The sequence below is a fragment of the Guyanagaster necrorhizus genome, assembly GCF_019112545.1.
Source record: "Guyanagaster necrorhizus MCA 3950 unplaced genomic scaffold BT62scaffold_3, whole genome shotgun sequence".
NCBI classification, from domain to species: Eukaryota; Fungi; Basidiomycota; class Agaricomycetes; order Agaricales; family Physalacriaceae; genus Guyanagaster; species Guyanagaster necrorhizus.
The window spans coordinates 2,216,735-2,237,367 of record NW_025064882.1 but is presented as its reverse complement, the minus strand read 5'-3'; the positions used below and the strand labels follow the sequence as shown (position 1 = coordinate 2,237,367).

General features: G+C 47.3%; 8 protein-coding genes across 8 annotated transcripts; 1 reads left to right on the top strand and 7 right to left on the bottom strand.

Annotated features, from left to right (window-relative positions):
* Positions 1-609: 609 nt before the first annotated feature.
* On the top strand, positions 610-1,791 carry BT62DRAFT_883115 (uncharacterized protein; the record flags this gene model as incomplete). The annotated part of the gene is made up of 5 exons (XM_043182735.1): positions 610-706; positions 763-1,049; positions 1,104-1,182; positions 1,239-1,573; positions 1,630-1,791. 5 exons carry the CDS (start codon positions 610-612, stop codon positions 1,789-1,791), a joined length of 960 nt encoding a protein of 319 aa, XP_043045116.1.
* A 69-nt stretch (positions 1,792-1,860) lies between these two features.
* On the bottom strand, positions 1,861-5,207 carry BT62DRAFT_436171 (P-loop containing nucleoside triphosphate hydrolase protein). Its single transcript, XM_043180880.1, has 23 exons — positions 4,797-5,207; positions 4,691-4,745; positions 4,451-4,638; positions 4,307-4,400; positions 4,203-4,253; positions 4,092-4,152; positions 4,002-4,036; positions 3,849-3,951; positions 3,731-3,797; positions 3,635-3,682; positions 3,578-3,585; positions 3,469-3,527; positions 3,236-3,407; positions 3,089-3,181; positions 3,009-3,039; positions 2,840-2,961; positions 2,744-2,788; positions 2,655-2,684; positions 2,476-2,599; positions 2,253-2,420; positions 2,179-2,198; positions 2,100-2,131; positions 1,861-2,048 (listed from the first exon to the last, which is right to left on the bottom strand). The coding sequence occupies exons 1-23, from the start codon at positions 5,053-5,055 to the stop codon at positions 1,949-1,951; spliced, it is 1,965 nt and encodes a 654-aa protein (XP_043045115.1). The 5' UTR covers positions 5,056-5,207; the 3' UTR covers positions 1,861-1,948.
* An 83-nt stretch (positions 5,208-5,290) lies between these two features.
* BT62DRAFT_1000871 (P-loop containing nucleoside triphosphate hydrolase protein) lies at positions 5,291-8,445 on the bottom strand (the record flags this gene model as incomplete). Its single annotated transcript, XM_043176681.1, has 21 exons — positions 5,291-5,461; positions 5,519-5,538; positions 5,590-5,712; positions 5,768-5,882; positions 6,121-6,242; positions 6,296-6,326; positions 6,376-6,468; positions 6,523-6,637; positions 6,687-6,743; positions 6,794-6,852; positions 6,903-6,910; positions 6,961-7,008; positions 7,058-7,124; positions 7,243-7,270; positions 7,320-7,363; positions 7,418-7,478; positions 7,533-7,583; positions 7,631-7,725; positions 7,791-7,968; positions 8,035-8,089; positions 8,139-8,445. The coding sequence occupies 21 exons, from the start codon at positions 8,443-8,445 to the stop codon at positions 5,291-5,293; spliced, it is 1,848 nt and encodes a 615-aa protein (XP_043045114.1).
* A 2,992-nt stretch (positions 8,446-11,437) lies between these two features.
* BT62DRAFT_1000869 (uncharacterized protein) lies at positions 11,438-12,918 on the bottom strand (the record flags this gene model as incomplete). The annotated part of the gene is made up of 7 exons (XM_043176680.1): positions 11,438-11,795; positions 11,850-11,980; positions 12,030-12,103; positions 12,159-12,364; positions 12,417-12,581; positions 12,635-12,738; positions 12,796-12,918. The coding sequence occupies 7 exons, from the start codon at positions 12,916-12,918 to the stop codon at positions 11,438-11,440; spliced, it is 1,161 nt and encodes a 386-aa protein (XP_043045113.1).
* BT62DRAFT_1040190 (uncharacterized protein) lies at positions 12,852-15,699 on the bottom strand (the record flags this gene model as incomplete). The annotated part of the gene is made up of 12 exons (XM_043178414.1): positions 12,852-13,424; positions 13,483-13,614; positions 13,669-13,785; positions 13,842-13,918; positions 13,976-14,129; positions 14,194-14,614; positions 14,665-14,722; positions 14,771-14,914; positions 14,964-15,054; positions 15,102-15,150; positions 15,196-15,311; positions 15,364-15,699. The coding sequence occupies 12 exons, from the start codon at positions 15,697-15,699 to the stop codon at positions 13,302-13,304; spliced, it is 1,818 nt and encodes a 605-aa protein (XP_043045112.1). The 3' UTR covers positions 12,852-13,301.
* Positions 15,700-15,838: 139 nt separating this feature from the next.
* Positions 15,839-18,306, bottom strand: BT62DRAFT_942634 (PLP-dependent transferase). The gene is made up of 3 exons (XM_043187839.1): positions 17,585-18,306; positions 16,843-17,526; positions 15,839-16,784 (listed from the first exon to the last, which is right to left on the bottom strand). Exons 1-3 carry the CDS (start codon positions 18,125-18,127, stop codon positions 15,978-15,980), a joined length of 2,034 nt encoding a protein of 677 aa, XP_043045111.1. The 5' UTR covers positions 18,128-18,306; the 3' UTR covers positions 15,839-15,977.
* A 504-nt stretch (positions 18,307-18,810) lies between these two features.
* Positions 18,811-19,588, bottom strand: BT62DRAFT_1000866 (uncharacterized protein; the record flags this gene model as incomplete). Its single annotated transcript, XM_043176679.1, has 2 exons — positions 18,811-19,215; positions 19,277-19,588. 2 exons carry the CDS (start codon positions 19,586-19,588, stop codon positions 18,811-18,813), a joined length of 717 nt encoding a protein of 238 aa, XP_043045110.1.
* Positions 19,589-19,631: 43 nt separating this feature from the next.
* On the bottom strand, positions 19,632-20,451 carry BT62DRAFT_927332 (uncharacterized protein). The gene has a single exon (XM_043185226.1). The coding sequence runs from the start codon at positions 20,403-20,405 to the stop codon at positions 19,722-19,724; it is 684 nt and encodes a 227-aa protein (XP_043045109.1). The 5' UTR covers positions 20,406-20,451; the 3' UTR covers positions 19,632-19,721.
* Positions 20,452-20,633: the final 182 nt, after the last annotated feature.

The following is a 20,633-nucleotide window of genomic DNA, read 5'->3' as shown; positions in this document are numbered from 1 at the left end:
GAATGACGCGGGAACCTTTATTCTGTTCTAGAGTCAATCGACATTAATCAGAACACTCAAAGCCTATACATTCCGACTCGTTCTTCTCCTTATGTGTTTTCTCCTTGATTGTTTCACCTCCAGAGTAGATGTTCGAGCCCATCTGATCTCGACTTGGATATACGTACACACCCCGAGATTTATTTGGGTCTCATGGACCAGGCAATTCCATGAGATGCTGATGTGATGTCTCCCGGCTCATCTCCCTCAAATCCGTTGAGGGTGTCCCAATCGTAGCGGAAGAAATACGTATACTTTAACCCGGGCCATTTTCTTTCCGACATCTCCTACAGTCTACAGTTTGTCACCTCGTTTTCACACTCTTTCCAGATCCAATTAAATGTTATAATGACCATCAGCATCGGGTTTATGTGATCCACACCACGCTTTGATGGTGCATGCGCGCATCGTAGAAACAATCTACGCGTGGATCAATCGTGCCTTGTCCGATTTCTCAGTCTTAGGTCCGGTAAGCTATCTTTGGTTGTGATATATTATATTGTGATACTACCGGAATAGCGATACCTTTCTGCGGTCTCTTCCTTACTCCCGCACGAGTGTCTTCAAGATATGTCGGCAGAATCAGACAGACCCAACCTTTCTGCGAATACACTCTTTGCGGAACGAGCCAATCTGATCGGCGATTGCATCTCTCAAATAGTCTTTGGTCGGTTACTATCGATGAGCGCTCACAGCGTACTAATCTACGATAAATCGTCATAGGAGCGATAGTAGTCATTTTCCTCCAAACTATGTATACTCTTTTCAACTATCCCAAACGATGGAGGGTAAAGAGAAATTGGTTCCTCATTGCCTACACATTCGTCTTGTTCACGTTTGCAATAACCTTTATTTCGGTCAACATGAGATGGCTCCAGCTTATGTTCATTGACCACCGCGAGCATGAGGGTGGTCCACTCGGGTTTTCGATGACACAGTACTCTCAACCTGCAGTAGCAACTGCCAATGTAGTTGGCGTGATGTGCGGATGGATGGCAGACGGTTATCTGGTAAGTGCATTATCATTGGCTTCCAAATTATGGATTGGTACTGAGAATTTTTAGTTGTACCGTTGTTTATCAAGCTTCCGAATGCATGCCGGTATAATGTTAGTTCCGTTTCTGGTCTATCTTGGGTCCATTGGTACTATATGTTTCACTTGTTGTCCATCTTTTCTTTACTTAAAGCATCATCTGCAGCAATGGGATCCCTCTTCCTCTATCAAGCATTGCGACCTGGAGCGAGTCTCTTCAATCATCTGAGTGTTGACTTTGGTGTTCCCTACTTTTCTCTCACCGCCGGTCTCAATGTCTTGATCTCGTCGCTTATCGCTGTCCAATGGTTGATATTTCGTCGCGAGATCAAACGCGTGCTGGGACATGACTATACTGTGTTCTCTCCTTACGTCGCTGCAGGCCCATTGCTAGTGGAGAGCTCATTAATCTATGCGATCAACTCCATCGTATTTGTTGTACCTTATGGGTTGGGCAGCCATGTAGCGAATATTTTCCTACCCCTGCAGGCTCTGGCGCCGGTATGCCATATTTTTCCAGAACTCCTTACTAGTCCACTACTTACACCGCTATGAAGGTTTTATCGTCTATGCTTATTGTGCACCGTGTTGCGATGCGACGTGCTTGGGACTCTCACATGCTCACCGCTTCTCTGACCACTATCGAAGCGCGTTCCAGACACAAAATTCAAGCAGCTGTCAGTGGAGAAGCGTATGGTGATGAGAAGAGCCGGGTTTGAATTCTAATCATGAGCTACGTATTGGTATATCAATATCCGTGTAAGGTAAGTTAGTCGAAACAGGTCTCTGTACACCCTCTATCGTCCAATGTGAGGGAAATATCGGAAAGAGAAATATATCCAGTGATACGAGCAAAATCTGTTTGCCAGATTCAGACTACAGCTTAATTGGCCTGTCCATAGTCGAAAATTCGTCCAGGAATTTTTCTTGGGCTCGCAGTACGACTTGAACATGAGTGATACCAAGCGGCTGTTTGCTATGAAAGCATTCAGATCACGACTATAAAGAATTATTAAGGTGAACTGACTATGAGAGTGCCAAAGCTTGAGCTGTTCGGATCTTTGAGATGTTAGAGCAAGCAAACAAAGGCGATCACCGGAGCTCACAATATTTTTAATGGTTCGACCTTAATGGGTGCTCGTAAATGAGGCGAATAGGTATAAATGTAAGACGGACACACCATTGAAGTTCTTCTGGGCCAATGTTTCGAGGTCAACTCGAGAGACGTTGCTGGAACCCTCCGCTACAGAAACTACCTCATCTTCAATGATGGTTGATCCAGCCATTTCAAAGAATTTGCGCCAGACAACATATCTTCCTGCGCAGTCTAATTCACGGTACTTTATAGCTGCACGTAAGGTCCCGATTAGTGTCATCAAATAAATGAAAGTTAGTGAAGATACCGATCGAGAACCGGGAAAGAAACGCTTCATCAAATGAGCTGATACGATTTGTTGTCAAGAAAAGTACGCCGCGATGATACTCGAGAACACGAAGTGCAACAGAGACGAGAGCATTCCGTTCCAGCTGATGGTGTTTCGCTTTTAGCCTAGGTGTCATTCTCTAGAAATTCGAGACTCACTTCATGAAGGCTCCGCTGTTCCAGATAAACCTGTCGCAAAGAGATATTAGATACTTGGTGACTAGGCAGAAAAATCTGAGCCACTGTACATCAGCTTCATCAATCAAAAGGACAGCATCCCAGGCTGTAGCCAACTAAGGAGAAGGTGAGCCTTTTGTGGACAAAATGCGACGATGAACACTAACGCTCAGAATACTCTCAAGGCTACGTTCCAGACCAGATGGTGATGATGGAAGCTCAGAAGATCCTACCATGTATAATGGACGACGGAGAAGCTCAGCAACGGCCTCCGCCGTTAGTGTCTTTCCTGCATCATTCATCAATAATGGAGATGACATTGAGAAATTTACATACCCGTTCCGGGCGGACCATGGAGGACGGAAATCTAAATAGACTCGTCAGTGAAGCGGAAACGGATTACGGGGATCACTTACTAATCCACCTCCTTTACCGGATATAACATCGCTGATAATTTTGGAGGAAGAGTTGGAATTCTTTGTCACGTCGACAAGTCCTTTGATGAGAGTCTTTGGCAAGATATTAACATGCCTGGCAAACGAAAACGATTGCAAGGTACGCACTTTAACATCTTCGTCAAGGACCAGATGATCCCAGGCATTCTCATCGAACGTGACTGGTTCTAGGTGCTCGACGAAAAAGCTAGTCCAAACTTTTGTTGCCAAATTAAATCCGTATACTTTGGTAGGAAGGAGGTGCAGCTCCTCTTCATCAATCTCAGGAATTTTTTGATTACTGGAAAGGTCCTACGGCTGAGAACCTCATCTTAATGAAGAATGACGATAACGCCACTCACGGATCGCGTATGTAGCCTGACTTATGGTTGAAGGCAACTACATCGACGATGACTCTTTTCTAAGTGACCGTTGAAATAGCAGCAAAAACAAATGCAAGTGCTTGCTCACCCCCTTATCTAAGAGTAACCAGTCAACATGAGGTAAAAACGTCACTGAAAGTCTCACATAATTTATAGTGCAGCCCTGAATAACTGGCGTAAAGGCGACCTCTCTCTGCAACAGAATGTTAGCCCTCAAACAGAAAATCATAGTGTGACATACTAATCAGCTTCTCCTTCAGCAACGGAGTGAGATGGACAATTGGAAGAGAGGAAGCTTCTTCCGTTCCCTAAGACCCATGTTAACGATGAATAGCGCTTTACATAGCTATCAAACCCACCTCAAACTCGGGGATCTTACCCTCTAATTTTCTATGCTCATAGCCATATCCGTCCCAATACAATCCATATCCCGAAACGCAGAGGTAACGCTGGTTATTTACACTTGGGACGGACATTTAATTTGTTTGGAACTTAAGGAGCATAGCACTTACCTCTCGTAACGTCTCTTTTTGATCACAAAAGAAACCTAGAGTTCTGCAAGTTAGGATTCTTGAGGACATGGAATTATTTGTGTCACTAACCGGTAGACCATCAGAGTCCACTGCGGAGACATGCTGTCCGGGTTCAAAGAAATATTGGAGCCTATCAGCACATAAGTTTCTTAGTGTTCTCAGATTACAATAGAAACTGACAGGTTGTATTCGATGTGTCCGTAGCTCGTGACTAACTCTAACCGGAGAGCCCTGACAAACGAATCAGGGAAAAAGAGAGTAAGATTCAGCCATCAGATACGTACGTTGGCCGGAATTGTTCCTCGAGATACCCCACCAACACGCCAAGATGTTCAGTGATATCAGCCACTCGCAGTAGAGCATCGGATTGGAGAACTTCTGCGCGGAATTTCAGTACATCTGCGATGGAAAATTGCTAGCATACACACTCTCGTCCAAATCGCTGGTACCCAGGCTCTTCAAAAGTTCCAGAACGTCTTCTTTTGTATAATTTACTTCCGAGGACAAGACGGACTTTGCATGATCCAATTTCTCTCTGAGCATCTTCAGGTTCGGGAAGAACGCTACGACTTTGTACTTGGGATCTTTACTGAAAAATTCGCTTCCACAAAGCTTTCTGTAGATAAAGTCAACCTTGGGGAACGTCGTGGTAATACATGATTATTTACCTTAGAACCGAGAGAAGTGTTTTGCTCCAATGTGACAAGATGAGGGAAGGATCAGCTATAGCAAGGTAAGTTGGATTTGAATGTTTGGTGAACCGATGTAATGCACCTCCTTTCCTATCATATCTGAAGTTCACATAGAAGTAATTGTCCAGGTCCTCTCGTTCCGTCTTGGGCCTTACGTAGGTGCTTGGATCGTAAGGAACCCATTCATAGCCCTTGAGGAGCAGGTGGCGTTGAAGGTAGTGTTCGCATTGTACCTCAGTCTTGCTCTCGAGTTCTTCGGCGGACATTTCAGCGGATGCTTCATCTGAGGTGTTGGGTTTGTCCTGAGATATAACTTCGAGCGCAGGGTCGACAGAAACCATATTACGGCTATAGGTGAGAGTGAGAGTAAAAGCCGGATGCGAGTGATCCTGAGAAGTTGAACTAGGCTGCTATTTATGTAAAGCATCCTTTTGTTGCCAGCCAAGTATTTTTCTCCCATTGTTTCCGGATTCGGGGAATTTCCACGTGCATCGATATTCGCTAGCCAACGAAGAACAAAGGGGGGTATTCAGTATCAGATCGATCGAAAACAAAAGGTATAGGATCTAGCAACGGTCACCACTCTAAACGTGAAAACTCGTCCAGGAACTTTTCCTGAACTCTCGAAACCACCTGAATATGCTCGATGCCAAATGGCTTGTCTCTGTAAAGAAGCTGATTATTTGAAAACCGTCTGATACATCGAGGAACCCACGTTGAAAGAGCTAATGCCTGCGCCATTCGGACCTTGATTCAGAGAATTATGAGTTTCACACAGGCCAAGGGGACCGGACAGACACTTACAATGTTCTTGATAGTGCGCCCTTGTGATCGGGCTGAGCATTCCACTATAAGGGGAACATATCGTTACTCACCACTGAACGATTTCACTGCCAGCTCCTCCAGATCTTCCGCAGATACGGTACAATCAGTGAGGCTAAAGAACTTCTTCCAGATGGCGCGTCTATCAGCAATGTCAAGTTCGGGATACTTGATAGCTGTGTCAAGAACGATCAGCGTAATTGCAACATGTTCCAAAGAAAGAAGGCCGACCGATCGAGAAACGAGACAGAAAGGTTTTATCAAATGTTTTGATCCGGTTTGTAGTGACATCACGGTGATACTCTAGGACTCTTAACGCTACTGAAACCAGAGCGTTTCTCTCAAGCTAAAAATAAAGTAAGACAAGCTGAGGAATGTCGAGTAACAAGTCGACTCGCCTCGTGCAGACTGCGTTGCTCCAGGAAAACCTATTATAACCCAATAATTAGAAAACTCTAGCGTCAAACTTTGATGACAGTCGCTCACATCCGCTTCGTCGATCAACAACACCGCGTCTCATGTTGTTGCTAACTAAAATGATCCGGGAATGAGTGCTCGAATAATTTGAGAAAGCTGATACTTACACTGAGAGTAGATTGAAGGTTTACCTCTAACTGGGAGGGACGAGCAGAGAGCTTCGATGAACCAACCATATAAAGTGGACGACGGAGTAGCTCTGCCACTGACTCGGTGGTGAGGGTCTTCCCTGATAGCTGTTGTTAGTACATCTAGAAGCATCACCAGCGCTTTTGACCCCACCGGTTCCCAGGGGACCATGGAGGACAGAAATCTAGGTACATTTTCAATATCGTAGGTCAACCATTTTCTTCGTAACCCACCAGGCCATCACCCTTCCCGGAGATGACGTCGCTGATCATTTTTCTGGAGGAGTTCTTGTTCTTGGTCACCTCGACAAGGCCTTTAATTAATGTCTGAAGGATTATTGATCAGCCTAGGCTTCCCAGTTTAACGTGACATATGCGAACCTTAACATCCTCATCCAGGACCAGATGATCCCATGCATGCTCGTCAAATACCACTTCTTCTAATACCTCGATGAGGAAACTGGACCACTCTTTGGTCATCAGATTGAGTCCGTAACTGGTAGAGAAAGTCATTCAAGAAGCTTCACAATAGCACAGTTTCTCACACTTCTGAAGGAAGGAGATGAAGACGCTCCTCTTCAAGTTCAGGTATAAGTTGATCACTAGAGCAATGGTATAAGTATGCATACACAGCATAAGTTGTTCACTTAACGGGTTGCGGGTGTAGCCCGGCCAATCATCGTACGCCATCCGATCGGTCATAACACGTTTCTAAGGACAAGGTATCGGGAAAGAAGATTGAGACAGATGGTCATATTTACAGTCCCATCTGGGTGTCATGTCAATGAGAGGAATATGTACCCTCAATGTATCACTTACAAACTCTGTAGTGCACACCAGAATGCGCTGTGTATAGCTTTCCGCGAGCTGGAGTTGTATACAGTTAGCCTGGTAAGCAAGAGCGAGATCTGCCAACCTTTGAGTTTTACCTGAACATCGGGCTCCAATTTGGTCCAAGGGAGACACGACATTTCCCTGGTACCCTACATCGAAAATCAATTCCAGCAATCGACAATCACCCGACGTCTACAAACCTTATACTCTTTCACTTTACGTTGTATGTGGTATTGAGGTGCCATTCCAGAACAATCCCTGGCACACAACGTAGAAGAATCGACCAGGATCAGGACTGGATAAAGTTGGAAATAGCGCAAAAACAATCGAGAGCGTCGACGTACTATTGCTCATTGTCATAGTAAGCGTTCTCAATTATCACAGCGATCTTGGAACGACTCGGTCAGTATTACAGACAGTAGCGACGTCCGAATGAACTCACCGGTTTACGAAACCTGTCAGTAGTAACCATCTCCTGACCAGGCTCAAAGAAGTATTGAAGTCTGAACATATATATCATCAGTCCGTTCTCCCCACCTCGAGGACCAACCGCCTACAGATCAAACTCAGCGTGACCATAGCTACTGGCCAGAGCCACTCGATCGGCGCTAGATCATATTGTCAGCCAATAGAATGAAGTCAGTGTCATACATACCTTGACTTGAACTGTTCCTCGAGATGTGCCATGAGAACCTGGACATGCTCTACCAATTCCTTCACTTGTTGGATCATATCTGACGTCGGGGGTTGCTATGCTGCATGATAAGCGTCGGAATGGACGAAGTGATGCTTGGCATGCAGTTTTCCTCTCCTACGTCATTCAGTCCTACGGCCTTTACGACTTGAAGACATTCCTCCTGCGTATACGTCTTGTCTGACAAAGCAAAGGACTGCGCGGTCGCCAGAGTCTTTCTCATCAAAGACAGCTTCGGGAAAAAGGACGTGACAAGGTACTCGGGTTCCTGGTAGAAGAAGGTATCTCCAACAGTGACTCTGTACACGTACAAGCATTGTGATAGGTTATCCAGACTGACAGATAATCGAAAGAGGGAGACGTACCGCAAGAAAGCAAGCGATGGTTTGCCGAAATTTGTCACCCAGACCTTTGGTTCAGCTAGACAGAAATTATTAACACACTGTTCACAGAAAGACATTCGACATACCTCGTTCATGTTCATACCGTGTATCGATGTAGAAGTACTTGTTTTTATCTTCTTCCTTGGGGGCAGGAGGAGATGCGTTAGCGCTCGGGTCATATGGGACGTAACGGAACTCCTCAAGGTCCCAAATCTGGAAGCGCTTCAGATAATGATCGCAAGGGATCTCAGTCTTGCTCTTGTCGGGCATTGGTTTCTTCTCTTTGGTAGATTTATCGCTCCCCTTCCGCATGGTAGGGATTCCATTCATCATTGCCTTCGAGGTCTTCAGTTGCGCTTGTTGCACTGCAGCAAACCGTGAAAACTGGGTCATAGGGGACCCAAGGGGCACAGGCAGAAACAGTGATGATAAGAGGAATCAGGGTATGGGAGCATCGGAGGATCTGAGCTACCTGAGAAGGACATGGTGGAAAGTGAAGGAATGGCTAGCGAAGGTCCATAGGGTTTATATAGGATTCAAATCTGTGGTTAGACGCGCTTGGTCGCCCCGTCCGAATTAAAATTCTCAGGTGAATCTGATTGACGCTCATCGAATCACTAACGTTAATTAAGATTCCAAAGAAACGGTACCTTTATGTCGAATACGACTAATAAGCTGTAACAAAGATTAAAGGTTAAACAGGCTCAGGATGCCTCCAGGACCTACCTTTTAAATTCGCGACATCACTCCATCCCACATTAGCACTGTCATCACCAAGATAGCAGGGCCTCATTCCCTAGGTGCTTACACACCCTTGATGGTAAATAGGTGCCTTCAACTCCTTGCAGCTAACGCGTTACGGCAGAAAACAGCACGAAGCACCTGACGGTGTCCCAAGTCGCGTCTGTCCATTGAGAACTGGGGTCTAGGTACTTTTTAAGCGCCCAGTTCCAGTGCATGGATGAAATTCGAAGCTGGGGAGTTGTTGGGGGGTCGCACGGGTCGTGTCATCACCAACGAGAACAGCCTGCCCTAAATGGAAGGCATGGGATGTTCCACTTCGCTCCGTATGTTTGCCTTTCAGATATTTCTTGAGAAGGTGTTACACCCTTGAAGATAAATGTACTACTTATTGGCGCCAATTTACAAATACCAGTGGAATCAGAAACCTAACCATCGGCTTCGGAAGCTACTAATACCTCGACGCACTTCTTCCACTAACGCCAGTACAGCCCCTCTGAAAAAGGACCCCAGTAGAGATGGCGGTGATAAGTCAGGATGTTGAGATGTACCCCACATTCTTGTCGGCAACCATTATACAAACGAGTTCAAAGCCCTGAATCATGGAATCCCAATTCGCAATTCTGAAGCAGCCAGGTAAGAATGCTGGACTAGAATAGTCGTGTTGGAATCTGCGAGAGAATTCGAGCATTCCGGCATTCCGGCATGCTGAGTAAGAAATTGATTCAATAGAAATTACTAGAATAAGTGTAGTTTAGTCAATATGCCGATGGTGGGATGTGGAAAAAGCTCAATCTTGAAGGATGATTTCAGTTGCAAAGGCATACTAAGTTTAGATCTCAGCTTCGTCAAGTTTGAGAAAAACTCACTCGGTAACTCCATATTCGGTCTCAAAGGAATGCGACGATAGGACCACAGGCTTGAGAAGAGTGCTGGCATACTGCTGTCCTAATAGGCATGAAGATTGACATGTTCAGTTACACTTGATCGTCATAGTCGGTATTAGTTGTGTTGCTAATTGCTTTGCTGTCATTGGAGTGGAATGCGACAGAGGTTTCATTGATACTTCTTTGAGAGAGCAGTAAGGAGCAGTAATACCTCCATAAGAATGTCTTGCGGTGGGCTGCATTGGACATCCATCCTTGTACTATTGACATGAGCTATCGACGCTCGTGAAACATAGAGTAACCAAAAGAACCTAAATCAAATGTGTCACGAAAGACGTTCGATAATAAGGAGGCTGGCATAAGTTGCGTAACCATGTCAGCAAAAGATCATCCGGGTCCGTCAGCAAAGTAGTACCTAGACCATCTCATGCCTGAAGACACATGTTGCTCTGACAATATCCAAGCTGAAGATATACAAGTCTCGGCTCGTGAAAGAGTCATAATAGCAAGGAAAAACTCACGAAGACGAACGGTGATAGCAACCGTTCTTAGAGAGCCAGTGGGGGTTGCAGTGGTGGAAGACGAGGCGATAGTACGTGTCATGAAAAGATTTTCTCTTTCCGTCGAGTGAGCTATTTCACAGTCGTGCGTAGGAGGAACATAAGTGTAAAGGAATAAGGATCTCTTACGCATCTGGATTATCAAAGAGGTGGTGGTAATCAGGGTATAAAAAACCTGGAACCTCGTGTCTTGGTTCTGCATACAAACAAACTTTGTGACAAAATCGCACCAGCGACTAAGAGACTATATGATAGATGATAGATCCACTATCAGGCGTAGTAACATCCAAGTGTTGTCATAACAACGGAAAGCGATAGATACAGTTGTCAGTGACCGTTCTGACAAGCAGGTTTCAGTTTGGACTCGGATAGATATGAGTGTATGAAGTGACAGCATACGTATTGTTCTGCCACCACCACTACCGACATCGACGGAGTCGGGTTTAGGAGACAATTTGCATTAGCATAGCATTATTGACGGTCCTGCTACTTAGTATAGTTCTGAAGAAAGCGTAGAATTCGAGAACATGAAATACCTTATGACGATGCGAGTTTAGTATGTATCCTCCGTCGGCTCTGGGTAGCACGCATGTGTAGTATGAACTATTGCATTCAAGCTCGGCGGTGATAACGAAAAATGGTCTCGATATGCGGGGATTGTCCTGGCCCAAACTCCACTGGGCGTCGACCTATGTACAGAATCAGAAGCCTCGCATGTACCATCCGACTTTACGCTCTTCCCCCACTGAGACTGGTCACCAGAGTGAGTACAGAACCAAAGTTAAGGAGATTCGCCTAGGAGCACCCTACGGATGGTGGTAAGTTATAACCCCCATACTTGTACGGCAAGGACGTCACGCAGAAGTCCATGGGTGAACTGTCCGCCCTGGCTCCTCAATTTTAGCGTGTCCAATATGAGGGACCGTCCCTGGATACCCAGGAGACCCCTGACAAGCGACGTCGGTAACAAGTATCCCTGGACATGCAGCGTCGGTAACAATAACATCCCGCGGCCGTGGGGCTATTTACAAAACAGACGGAATAATACATTCAAAGCAGAGAGGTATATGCAAATGCTAATTCACAAAGATGCTTGTATATGATGGCTTGTCGCACAGCGAACAAGGTAGTAATAAAATGAGGTATCAGAGATGCGCCAGACCACAATGGGTACCTGTCATCAGAACAAAAAGAAATTTAGTGCGTGTGGGAGAGGGACTGCCTCTTCATATTCTTGTGAGACTCCATGCGCCTCTTGATGCTTCGGCGCTCGCGGCAGGCTCCAGTAGAGCTGTTGCTGCTGCTCGAGGCAGTCTCTGCAGAGGCAGTTGATGTCAGTGTCGTGGATGGGGCGTAATAAGAATCATCAGAAGACGAGGTGGAGGTCTGAGCGGGTGTTTCCGAGGAAGAAGCCTCAGAAAAAGAGGAGGATGAAGAGGTGATTGCAGATGACGAAGAAGACGACGCAAAGCTCAAGACGTCTGGGAAGGGGTCCGTCCACTCGTCGCCGGCATAAATATTATAATTGGCAAAGTCACCTGTCGTTGAGTACAGGCTACGAATGATGGAGTCAGCATCAACAATACGTGATCGACCTTAGATGACTTACGATCCAGCCTGGGTGCCGGCGGGCAGAGACTGCGACCCGCCACCTTCTACATTCAATTGCACACAGGCAATGTACATCTGCGGCCCGGGACGGTCACCACCATCGCTAAGGGGATTGTGCACGGCAGTCATCTATCATCGACAATCAGTACTAGTCCACATCTCATACTCACTGCCTCACCTCGTTCCTTACAATGTACTGCCCATCCTCGAGCTCAGCGGGGATAGTCGTCTCCCACCAGGAACCCTGTGCCACTGATCCATAGGTTAGCATCCAGTTGCTCCCCAAACGTCAAACAAATTGACACACCAAGCTGGGCCATGGCCCACAGCCCACTTCCGCTAGTCGGATAGTACTCTTCCGGCTTATTGGCCATCGTCGTCCTTAGATCGTCAGAAATGGTCTGGCTGTAATCGATCCCCATCTTGTCGAGCAAGGACCAGCCGGCGGTGGACGCGTCAAAGGAGCTGCAGTCTCCATTGCAAGTCGCAATGTAGTCGGCGATCGGACCCATGCTGTGTCAAGATAAGCGCGCTCAAGATAATTTCAATCAAATCTAGGACTCACGCATGGACCCAAGGGTAGTTGGTAGAGTCGGTTCCTCCAGTGTCGCCAACACCAGCCTTGCCAAGCAGGTCATCGGTAGCACCAGCCCAATAGATACGGAGGACACTGCCAGCAGTAATATTGACGGACACGGGAGCGCCAGAGGCACCTTCACAAGCCATGGCCCTGACAACGCGAAATTAGCTCAAACGCCATCATCCCAATGAGCGCCATCTTACGAGTTGTCACTCCATTGCGAAGGCACGTTAAAGGCCGTTCCAGAGGCTTGATATTGTACACGAACAGGAGTGCCGGCGTTCTTCGAGTCGGCGGCGTAGTAGATCTACAAAATGAAAAACTTCAGTCGAATAGGGCGTTTGTCAGTGTCGCCAACACGTACATTAGGACCCGACGTATACACCCCGTTGGCCAAGACGCCCTTGACCTGACCATGGGCATGCACCGCTGGTAAAAGAGCAGTGGCGACGGCGGCAAAGAGAGAACGTTTGCTGAAGAAAGGCATTGCGGGGCTGAGCAAGGCTGTCGTCAAGAAATACAGGCTTTTATATAAAGGAATGTGCTTGGTCCGCGAAGGACAAAGTAGAAAAGGACGGTGAACGGACACCAAGATGGGCGTAAGGAAGAAAGAGATAATAATGGAGAAAAAAATGGCGCGGTCTTCTTCTTTCATCTCCTCCCCATTTGGCAATTTACGATTCATCTGCCAAGACACTGAGCCCTTTCAGCTGATCCATCACATACACACAGCAATTCTGTCACGTATCCAGGGCAAATCCATCACAACGGATTCAGTTTTTTCTTGCAAGGTCTACGAGGAGTGGCGTGTAATCCACGACACGGGCGTCGATTCCAGGCTAACCAGTTTGCGTAACATAAATTCCTCCTCTATGCAGTCGTATCCATCATATCTCCATGATCAATGCTACTCCCTGTCCTCGGTCGGGCCCTGGCCGCAATCTCAGGTGGCAAAGAGTCCAAAAATGTCTTGTTATTCATCTCTGTCAGCTCCTGTGACAGAACAAATTTACAATATCAGTCTTGGCTTCACGGAATATCCACCACGCACCGTGCTCTCCCTCGGCCATTGTACCGGCGCTTCGAGCTCCTCCTTGGATAAACTGCGGCTGTAGAGCAGCATGTATGGTCCAGCGCCGAGCAGCATTCCTGTGGTATCCCGAAACACATCCTCCTCCGGTACCTGACAACCATCAGTTTGCAATTGGGGAAACTAACCGCTAAAATGTCGCATCACCTCAGTCACGACGGTATCCACCGTTTTCCACCAAATCCCCCCCGCGTCTTGCACGTATAAATAGACATGCTTCCTCCCCGGCAGTCCGTCGTGCATCAGAACAGCGCGGAGATCGTACTAGATAGAATTGAGGCAAAATTCCGTCAGCTCCAAAGAAGAAATGTCTGTCTTACAGGGTGGTTCTTGAGTTCTGGGCAGTCAAGTACGCGCTGCGACTCCTCTAACAGCCTCGTGCTCTCCATATCGATGACTATCAGGCATCATCATGAGTCGACTTGGACACCTTAAATTCGTTCAACTAACGAACCTTCAAGTTCCTTCTCAATAACACCAATCGAATTTCGCAGTTTGCTAACCATTGCGTCAATACGAGCACGTCGGTCGGGATCATCATCTTTCGCCTGCGCCACCTCTTCGTAATAGTACAGTGTCGTCCTTAGATCCTTCAGGGTATCTTTGTTCTTCAGGTCCAAGAGCCTCGTTTTCAGCCACAATTACAGTAGAATGAACGTCAGCCACACATACATTAAATTGCGTCAGTGCCTGTTTGCTTTGCCACAGCTTGTTCACAGCCTCTTGCATATCCCGCACTTCTTGCTGCTTCTGATGCGCAAACTCAGTGCTTTCGTTCAAAAACCGATCCATGTATATCGTCTTGGGAAAAGTTAGTGCCGGAGGAGATAAGCATTTCCCTTCGTTTTTGAGAACGAACGCCACCACTTCCGGAGCCGGTTCAACGATCACTTCGTACTTGTACTGGAGTGCATTGAGTTCTTGCATTAGAGTCAGGGACAGACGCTGTACAAGATCCTCATGCACATCGTTCCACCCATATTCCACGTATACGGGTGTGAGGATTTCGTTCTTGTGATGCGGGGTTTGGTTGTGGCGTTTGCCGTCGACAATATGCACCGTTCCAGACTGCAAAGCACCCAAAGGAACTCCTCTGTAGGTGGATACGCCTCAGACTACTTGCAATAAGAAGCTGAAGCCTACTCTGGATCCTCGGCTCTCATATAGTGCGTTAGAACGCCCATGACTTCGCCGTAGAATCCTTTAATAATAAAGTCAGCAATGCACTGCGCAGAAACGACGGACGTACTGAGCGAGTATTCGCAGATTTTCTGAGTCTCATGGATAGGCTGCGCCCGGAAGGCTTGTAAGACTTCTTGATCGAGAATGATAGATAGCTGCGCGAGATCCTGGTGCACGAACATATCCCGGAGTAACCTCAGTGCTTCCCGTTCTGCACCCCGATTTCAGTTATATGGAGCAAGAGCAGAGGAATTCCCTACCAACAGGATACTCTTGCAGCAGCGGCGAGTCAAGGTTGACTTCGGACACCTTTCGTCGTATTTGGGGAACATAGTACAGTGCTTGTAGGATCTGAAATATTCCATGAGCGTAACCTTACGCAGGTATCGCGAACTGACCAATGCAGCATACGCCAGATTCGATATTTCTGGTCGAATTGCCACGGGCCTGTAAGGCGATGAGCATCTGGAAGGACTGCATGCATACACATACCTTCCACCCTCTCGTACAGCCAGCTCAACAGATGGGTGGTCGTCGTCTTCCACTGCAAAGTCTTCCAAGCTGTTTTGAATGGCCTGTTCCATCTGGGCGTCGTTGGAGGTAGATACCTACACATATATTCATCGTCAATCATCAGATAGGAAGCAAAGGACTCCTCACATTCGACGCTACGACTTGCCAAGCTGGATCTGGGGCACGATTGCTCGGGCCAAACTTCGGCGGTGGCGACTCGTCCTCGTTCAGAGACATGCGAATGGCACGATTCACTTCCTCAGAGTCGTCACTCGTGAGGTCTATGACAGCGGGCTGGGTGGTACCCGTTGTGTGGATAGAAACCACCGCATCGTCCTCGCCATTGTCGCCTGCGAGTAAAGCTTCGGCTGCCTTCTCTGCACTGCCATTGTGTTTTCGAAGAACGCGACGCGCAACTTCGGTGCTGAAGTCGCTGCCCATCATGGCAGATAAAAATTGCATTTGTGTTTCTTCCTCGTCCATAGCGGTGTCTCAAGGACGTGGAGGTCAATGTCGAGCGGAGTCCGGAAAGGCCTGTCGCTCTTCGGATCTTTGATCCTATCTCGAAAGATTTATTATTTTACTTACATATTTACTTTCAGGATACACACAACTCAGCTGGGGGGTACAGAAGACACAGATAGATTCATTAAATACTCGACATGAAAATAAAGTATTGAAAATAGAAAGTCATCAGTCATTCCAGCATTCACCCATCTATGTAACACAGATTACTGAGTTCATGCCATCCGTGTAAAAGTTCATGCGTTAGCCAACTCAACGGCCCTACCAACAATATCCTCGATAGCCCACCTCTCCGATTTGGGGATTCCATGTTTCAAGTCGAGGATATCACCGACCTCATCACATGCCCGTAGGATACAATCAATGTCTTCCTTTGTATGTGCCGCGCTCACGCAGAACCTAACACGACTCGTGACCAGGGGAGTTGCCGGATATGCAACAACTACCACAATGATGGGAGTTTTCCTATCCTTCATCATCCTATGGAACATGTTCATTTTTCCGGGATTGAACACTAGAAGGGGAATAACCGGTGAGGACGGATGGCCGTAGGTGATAAAGCCGAGTTTGACCAGTCCAGAATGGAAATATCGCGAATTAAAGGTGAGACGACGTAGCCGGTCACGCCCTTCTTCACTAGAAGACAATGCAGTTGGGAGGGTAACCCATGAAGGAAGTGAGCTTGCTGGTACGGGGCCAGGGTATTGATATATTTCGTCGGCAGGACCAACACTTCCGTGTCGAGAAGAGGTCGATGGTGGAGGCAAATTGACACCCATGATACTAGCCATACTGGCTATAATCTGGGTTAGCACTGGAGGGGTCATGGCCTCGGCATAGGCTCCAGAATAGCCACGGAGGCGAAGACGGTCAATGAGCGCTTTGTTCCCGGCAATGTACCCACCTGCGGCGCCAAATGATTTTGTGAATGTACCCATCAATATGTCAATAGAGCGAGGGTCGACATTGAAGTAATCTGCCACACCACGACCATGAGGACCAAGAGCGCCCACAGAGTGTGCTTCATCAATAAACAGATAAAACTATACGAATAAGACATGAGTAATGGAGTCCTCGAGATAACGTCTATGAAGCACAGACCTTGTATTTTCGCTTCAACTCCATTATGGCAGGAAGGTTGACAAAAGTCCCTTCCATGCTGTACAGGCCTTCCACGATAAGTAAGATCTTCTTCCAGGGCCTGTGTGTCTTGAGTTGGCCTTGACTAATGACCTCCCTGAGAAGTGATTCCAAGCTCGCCATATCATTATGCTTGAATGTGCGCACGCTTGCTCCACTCAAACGCACACCAAAGCGAATCGAGGCATGGTTGAGTTCGTCGGAGATAATCAGGCAGCCCTTGCCGACTAGAGCAGGAATATAATTCGAGTTGGTGGCAAAACCCATGGAACTGATTAACGCATCTTCCACTCCAAGAAACTGAGCAACGAGCGCCTCACTAAATGTGTGCAACTCGCTCGTTCCACCTTCCAGACGCGTACCGCATGTTGTCACGCCATATCGCTTGATGGTCTCTTCCACAACATCGGCGCAGCCGCCCCGAGCCTGTGCGAAGCCGAGGTAATTGTATGAAGAGATGTTAAGCGCTCGGGTACGCGTCCCGGTGAGGATTTGGGTATGATTGTAATCGGGAGAGTAGCGGTCAAGAAGCTGTATAGTACGGCCTGCAACACCTGTGATTGGCTGGGAGAAACACTCGTCCATACGTAGTTTCAGGCGACGAGTGTAAAAGGAGTCAAAATCCGAGTTCAGAGGGGCATATCCCTGTGAGTAAAACGCGTTAGTCAAGAAGCGGAAATTTCGTCGTCAGATAGGCACGCACGTCATGGGCCATCAAATGTCGGTAGGCGGATGGGTTGAAACGTTTTCCAAAGAAATCGCGGAAGTGACCAAGACAGATTAGAATGAGGTAACTAATGTATGTTGAAAGGAGGATGTAGTATGGGGGATCCTGCTCGACGTGGCCGGGGATAATAGTACCGGGGGTATGCTGGGAGACACAGCGATATTCCTCATTGGCGCAGTGCCCAAACTCAGAGTGAACGGTCGTGAAGACCTGTTCAGACGTGGGGGGACGAGTAGGAATAACCAAACCGTCGCCATTGTCGAGTTCATCGTCCTCGTTGAGTACAGTATCTTCCGATGATGAGGTGACCGACGACGACAAGGACAACGCCGGTGTCGATGTAGGCGACATCCCGTTGCTGTTTCGTGCACGAGCGTCTGCTTGAGACAGTGCAGATAGATAGGATGCCGCCGAGGCCATGTGAGACAGTGACTGCGACGACCGCTTCTTGAACATCGAGTGCTGCGGCGAGGACCTCTTCAAGGCCATGGGTGATGGCAAGGGAGAGCCAGTGGGCATGGGGTCTAAAGTGTCGCTGTCGTCGAGCAAGGTCGGGTGTCTTGTTCAGGTTCAGGTTCTTTCCGAATGCGAATTCAATTTTTACGCCCGGGTCTCATACCAGACGGACGTTGCCGAGGCTCTGCCGTGTATTGCCGAGCGACCCAGCTTATCTCCTGTCTCAAGTTAATGCATTTTCGAGTCTGGAGCAAACTTGAAGGGAGTTAGGCTAGTGTTAAGCTTACATCCCTTCGTTTTTATGTTGGAAATTCCCTCACATGGACACTTTTCTTCTTTCCGATCAGCATAAAAGCTCCTATCGTTCGACTTTCAGGAAACTAAGTTATCTCGAGTTGACCAACATTTCAGCCGCAAGGAAGGTTGAGGTATATCCCATCTGTTCCCCAACGATACGTCGTAACCCCGCTCACGGAAAAATACACTGTAGCCGATAGTGGTTTCTTCTGATTCTCTTCGAATCCTTAGCTTCCTCGGTTAGTGTCTCGGGTAGCGCTTATAGGTTCCAGATTTCGCTCAGTTTCTCATGGTCGTGCGAGATGTCCTTGTTACAACATTTTACTTTCGAAACGAGGAAAAATGCATGAAAACAGCAGAGCTATCAAGCTCTATCAAGATCCGCTCCCAATCCAATTTTACATCATGAGACAAGGAATGTATCTTCCGAACTTCCTCGGCAAATTTGTTTAACTAACCGACTTGGAAAATTGGGCTTTTATCATTCCCACATTCAGCGATTGTCGGAAAGCCCACTGTGCCAGTCGAGCTTCGGCTACCACAGAACAACGTACCATGATAATCGCCTGTCCGTTCGTCATGTTTTCACCATGAATGTATACTCCGTTAGCCTGATGTTGTGTCAGCTTTATGCAGAATGCTTGGAAAAGTGCATGATGAGTTGGACGGAACAATGTATCGTCACATCGACCAAGAAGAGCGACCGTAGCCGCGATACGGTTATGTGCGGACGATGTGAGAAGCGTGTCCAGAGCAAGGAAAAGGTCTTGTCCACCGAGAAGTTCTGAAGTGAAGAATTCCCCTACAGTCTCTGCAAGGACGATAGATAGTCGGTTACTAAGAATCGAACGTTCCTAAAGATCACAGGTCAGTTGTTCGATAACGTAGTAAGTGTTGTATAAGCAGCAAACATACCCCAACGAAGTACTGTCTGAACGCTGTCATGAGTATGCTAGTTAAGGATGATTGTAACTGCATTTCGGCATGGGGTCCATAGCGTGTTTCTACTCGCGGAAGCACTCGTAGGGCAATCCAGGTTAACATCGACGTAGTGCAGGCAAACGGAAGCAAATGATCCAGCAGTGTTCGACCCAACTCGTGCAATTTGTCGCCGTCTTGGTCCATGATCTCTGTCGCAGCGAAAGGTATCTGGATTGTGACGTTGTCTGTCAAAGTGTTGTTGTCCAAAGACATCGGCCTGGGTATGACTATCGCTTGGTAGGGCATAGCCAAGGAGAGAAGCTGAAATAATCTTGAGTCGTGATGGTTGACTCCCACCAGTAACGGAGGCTCGTCGTTTGAAGGACTTGCTGGCAATGATCGATGATGTTGGAGGCCTTCAGTGGCAAATAGGTCATGTTCATCCGTCATTAACCGTCATCAAAAAAGGTCGCTCATACTGCATATCACGATCAGCGTTTTCGCCAATAACGGGTGCTGTGTTTTGCGTCCCGCTGTTGCAGGGAGTCGTGGAAATCGAAGTCATTGAGGTATTGATGCCTTGCAATTCGGTGTCGGGAAGCAGATAAAAAGGAAGAAAGTTGTGGCAATTAGGTATACCTGCTTCTGATATGTTGTCCAAGGGAACGAATGGTGGACGTTGGTGCCTATAGAAAGGTCCTTCAGGATTTCGTTGGTAAGGAGTGTCCGCTTGCATGGCTGGCCAGACGATTGAAGAGTGACCATGTTGCGAAGAAGCTGTCGTGCAAGTTGCAGGCGCTGAGACGGTTGGGTGCCAAACGGGTTGAGATTCCTGCCAGAGAGAATTATCCACACTGTGATTTTTACCACTTACCGCCTGTGTCGGTGGAGGGCGAGCTGCCACAGGACAGTCATTTTCGTCTCGACTCTGATTTTTTTGGCCAAGATACGGTACCGAATGTCTTCTCGCTGGTTGGAGATGCACAGACCTAGTGTGAGTTACATTAGATGGATAAATGCCACCGGAATTCGGAGGTGGTACACCACGACCAGCGAAAGATGGACCAGAAAGAAAGTTAGTAGCATGATGGCTTCCGCCGATACTAGACAGCGAAGCGTTCATCCGAATCCTGCGATACCACTGCTTGCAATCTCGGATTCGAATAAAACCTTGGCCTTGATGTTTGCATTCTATGTTGCATTCTGTGTGTGTGTAACATATGTTAGCGGAATAAAATTAGAGAAAGCAGTCCTCACAATGTAAACGCGATATAGATGATAGTCAAAGACGAAAAGACAAAAGACGTGACTGGATCGTCGTAAAGATGGATTCCAAGGGTAGGGAGCGTTT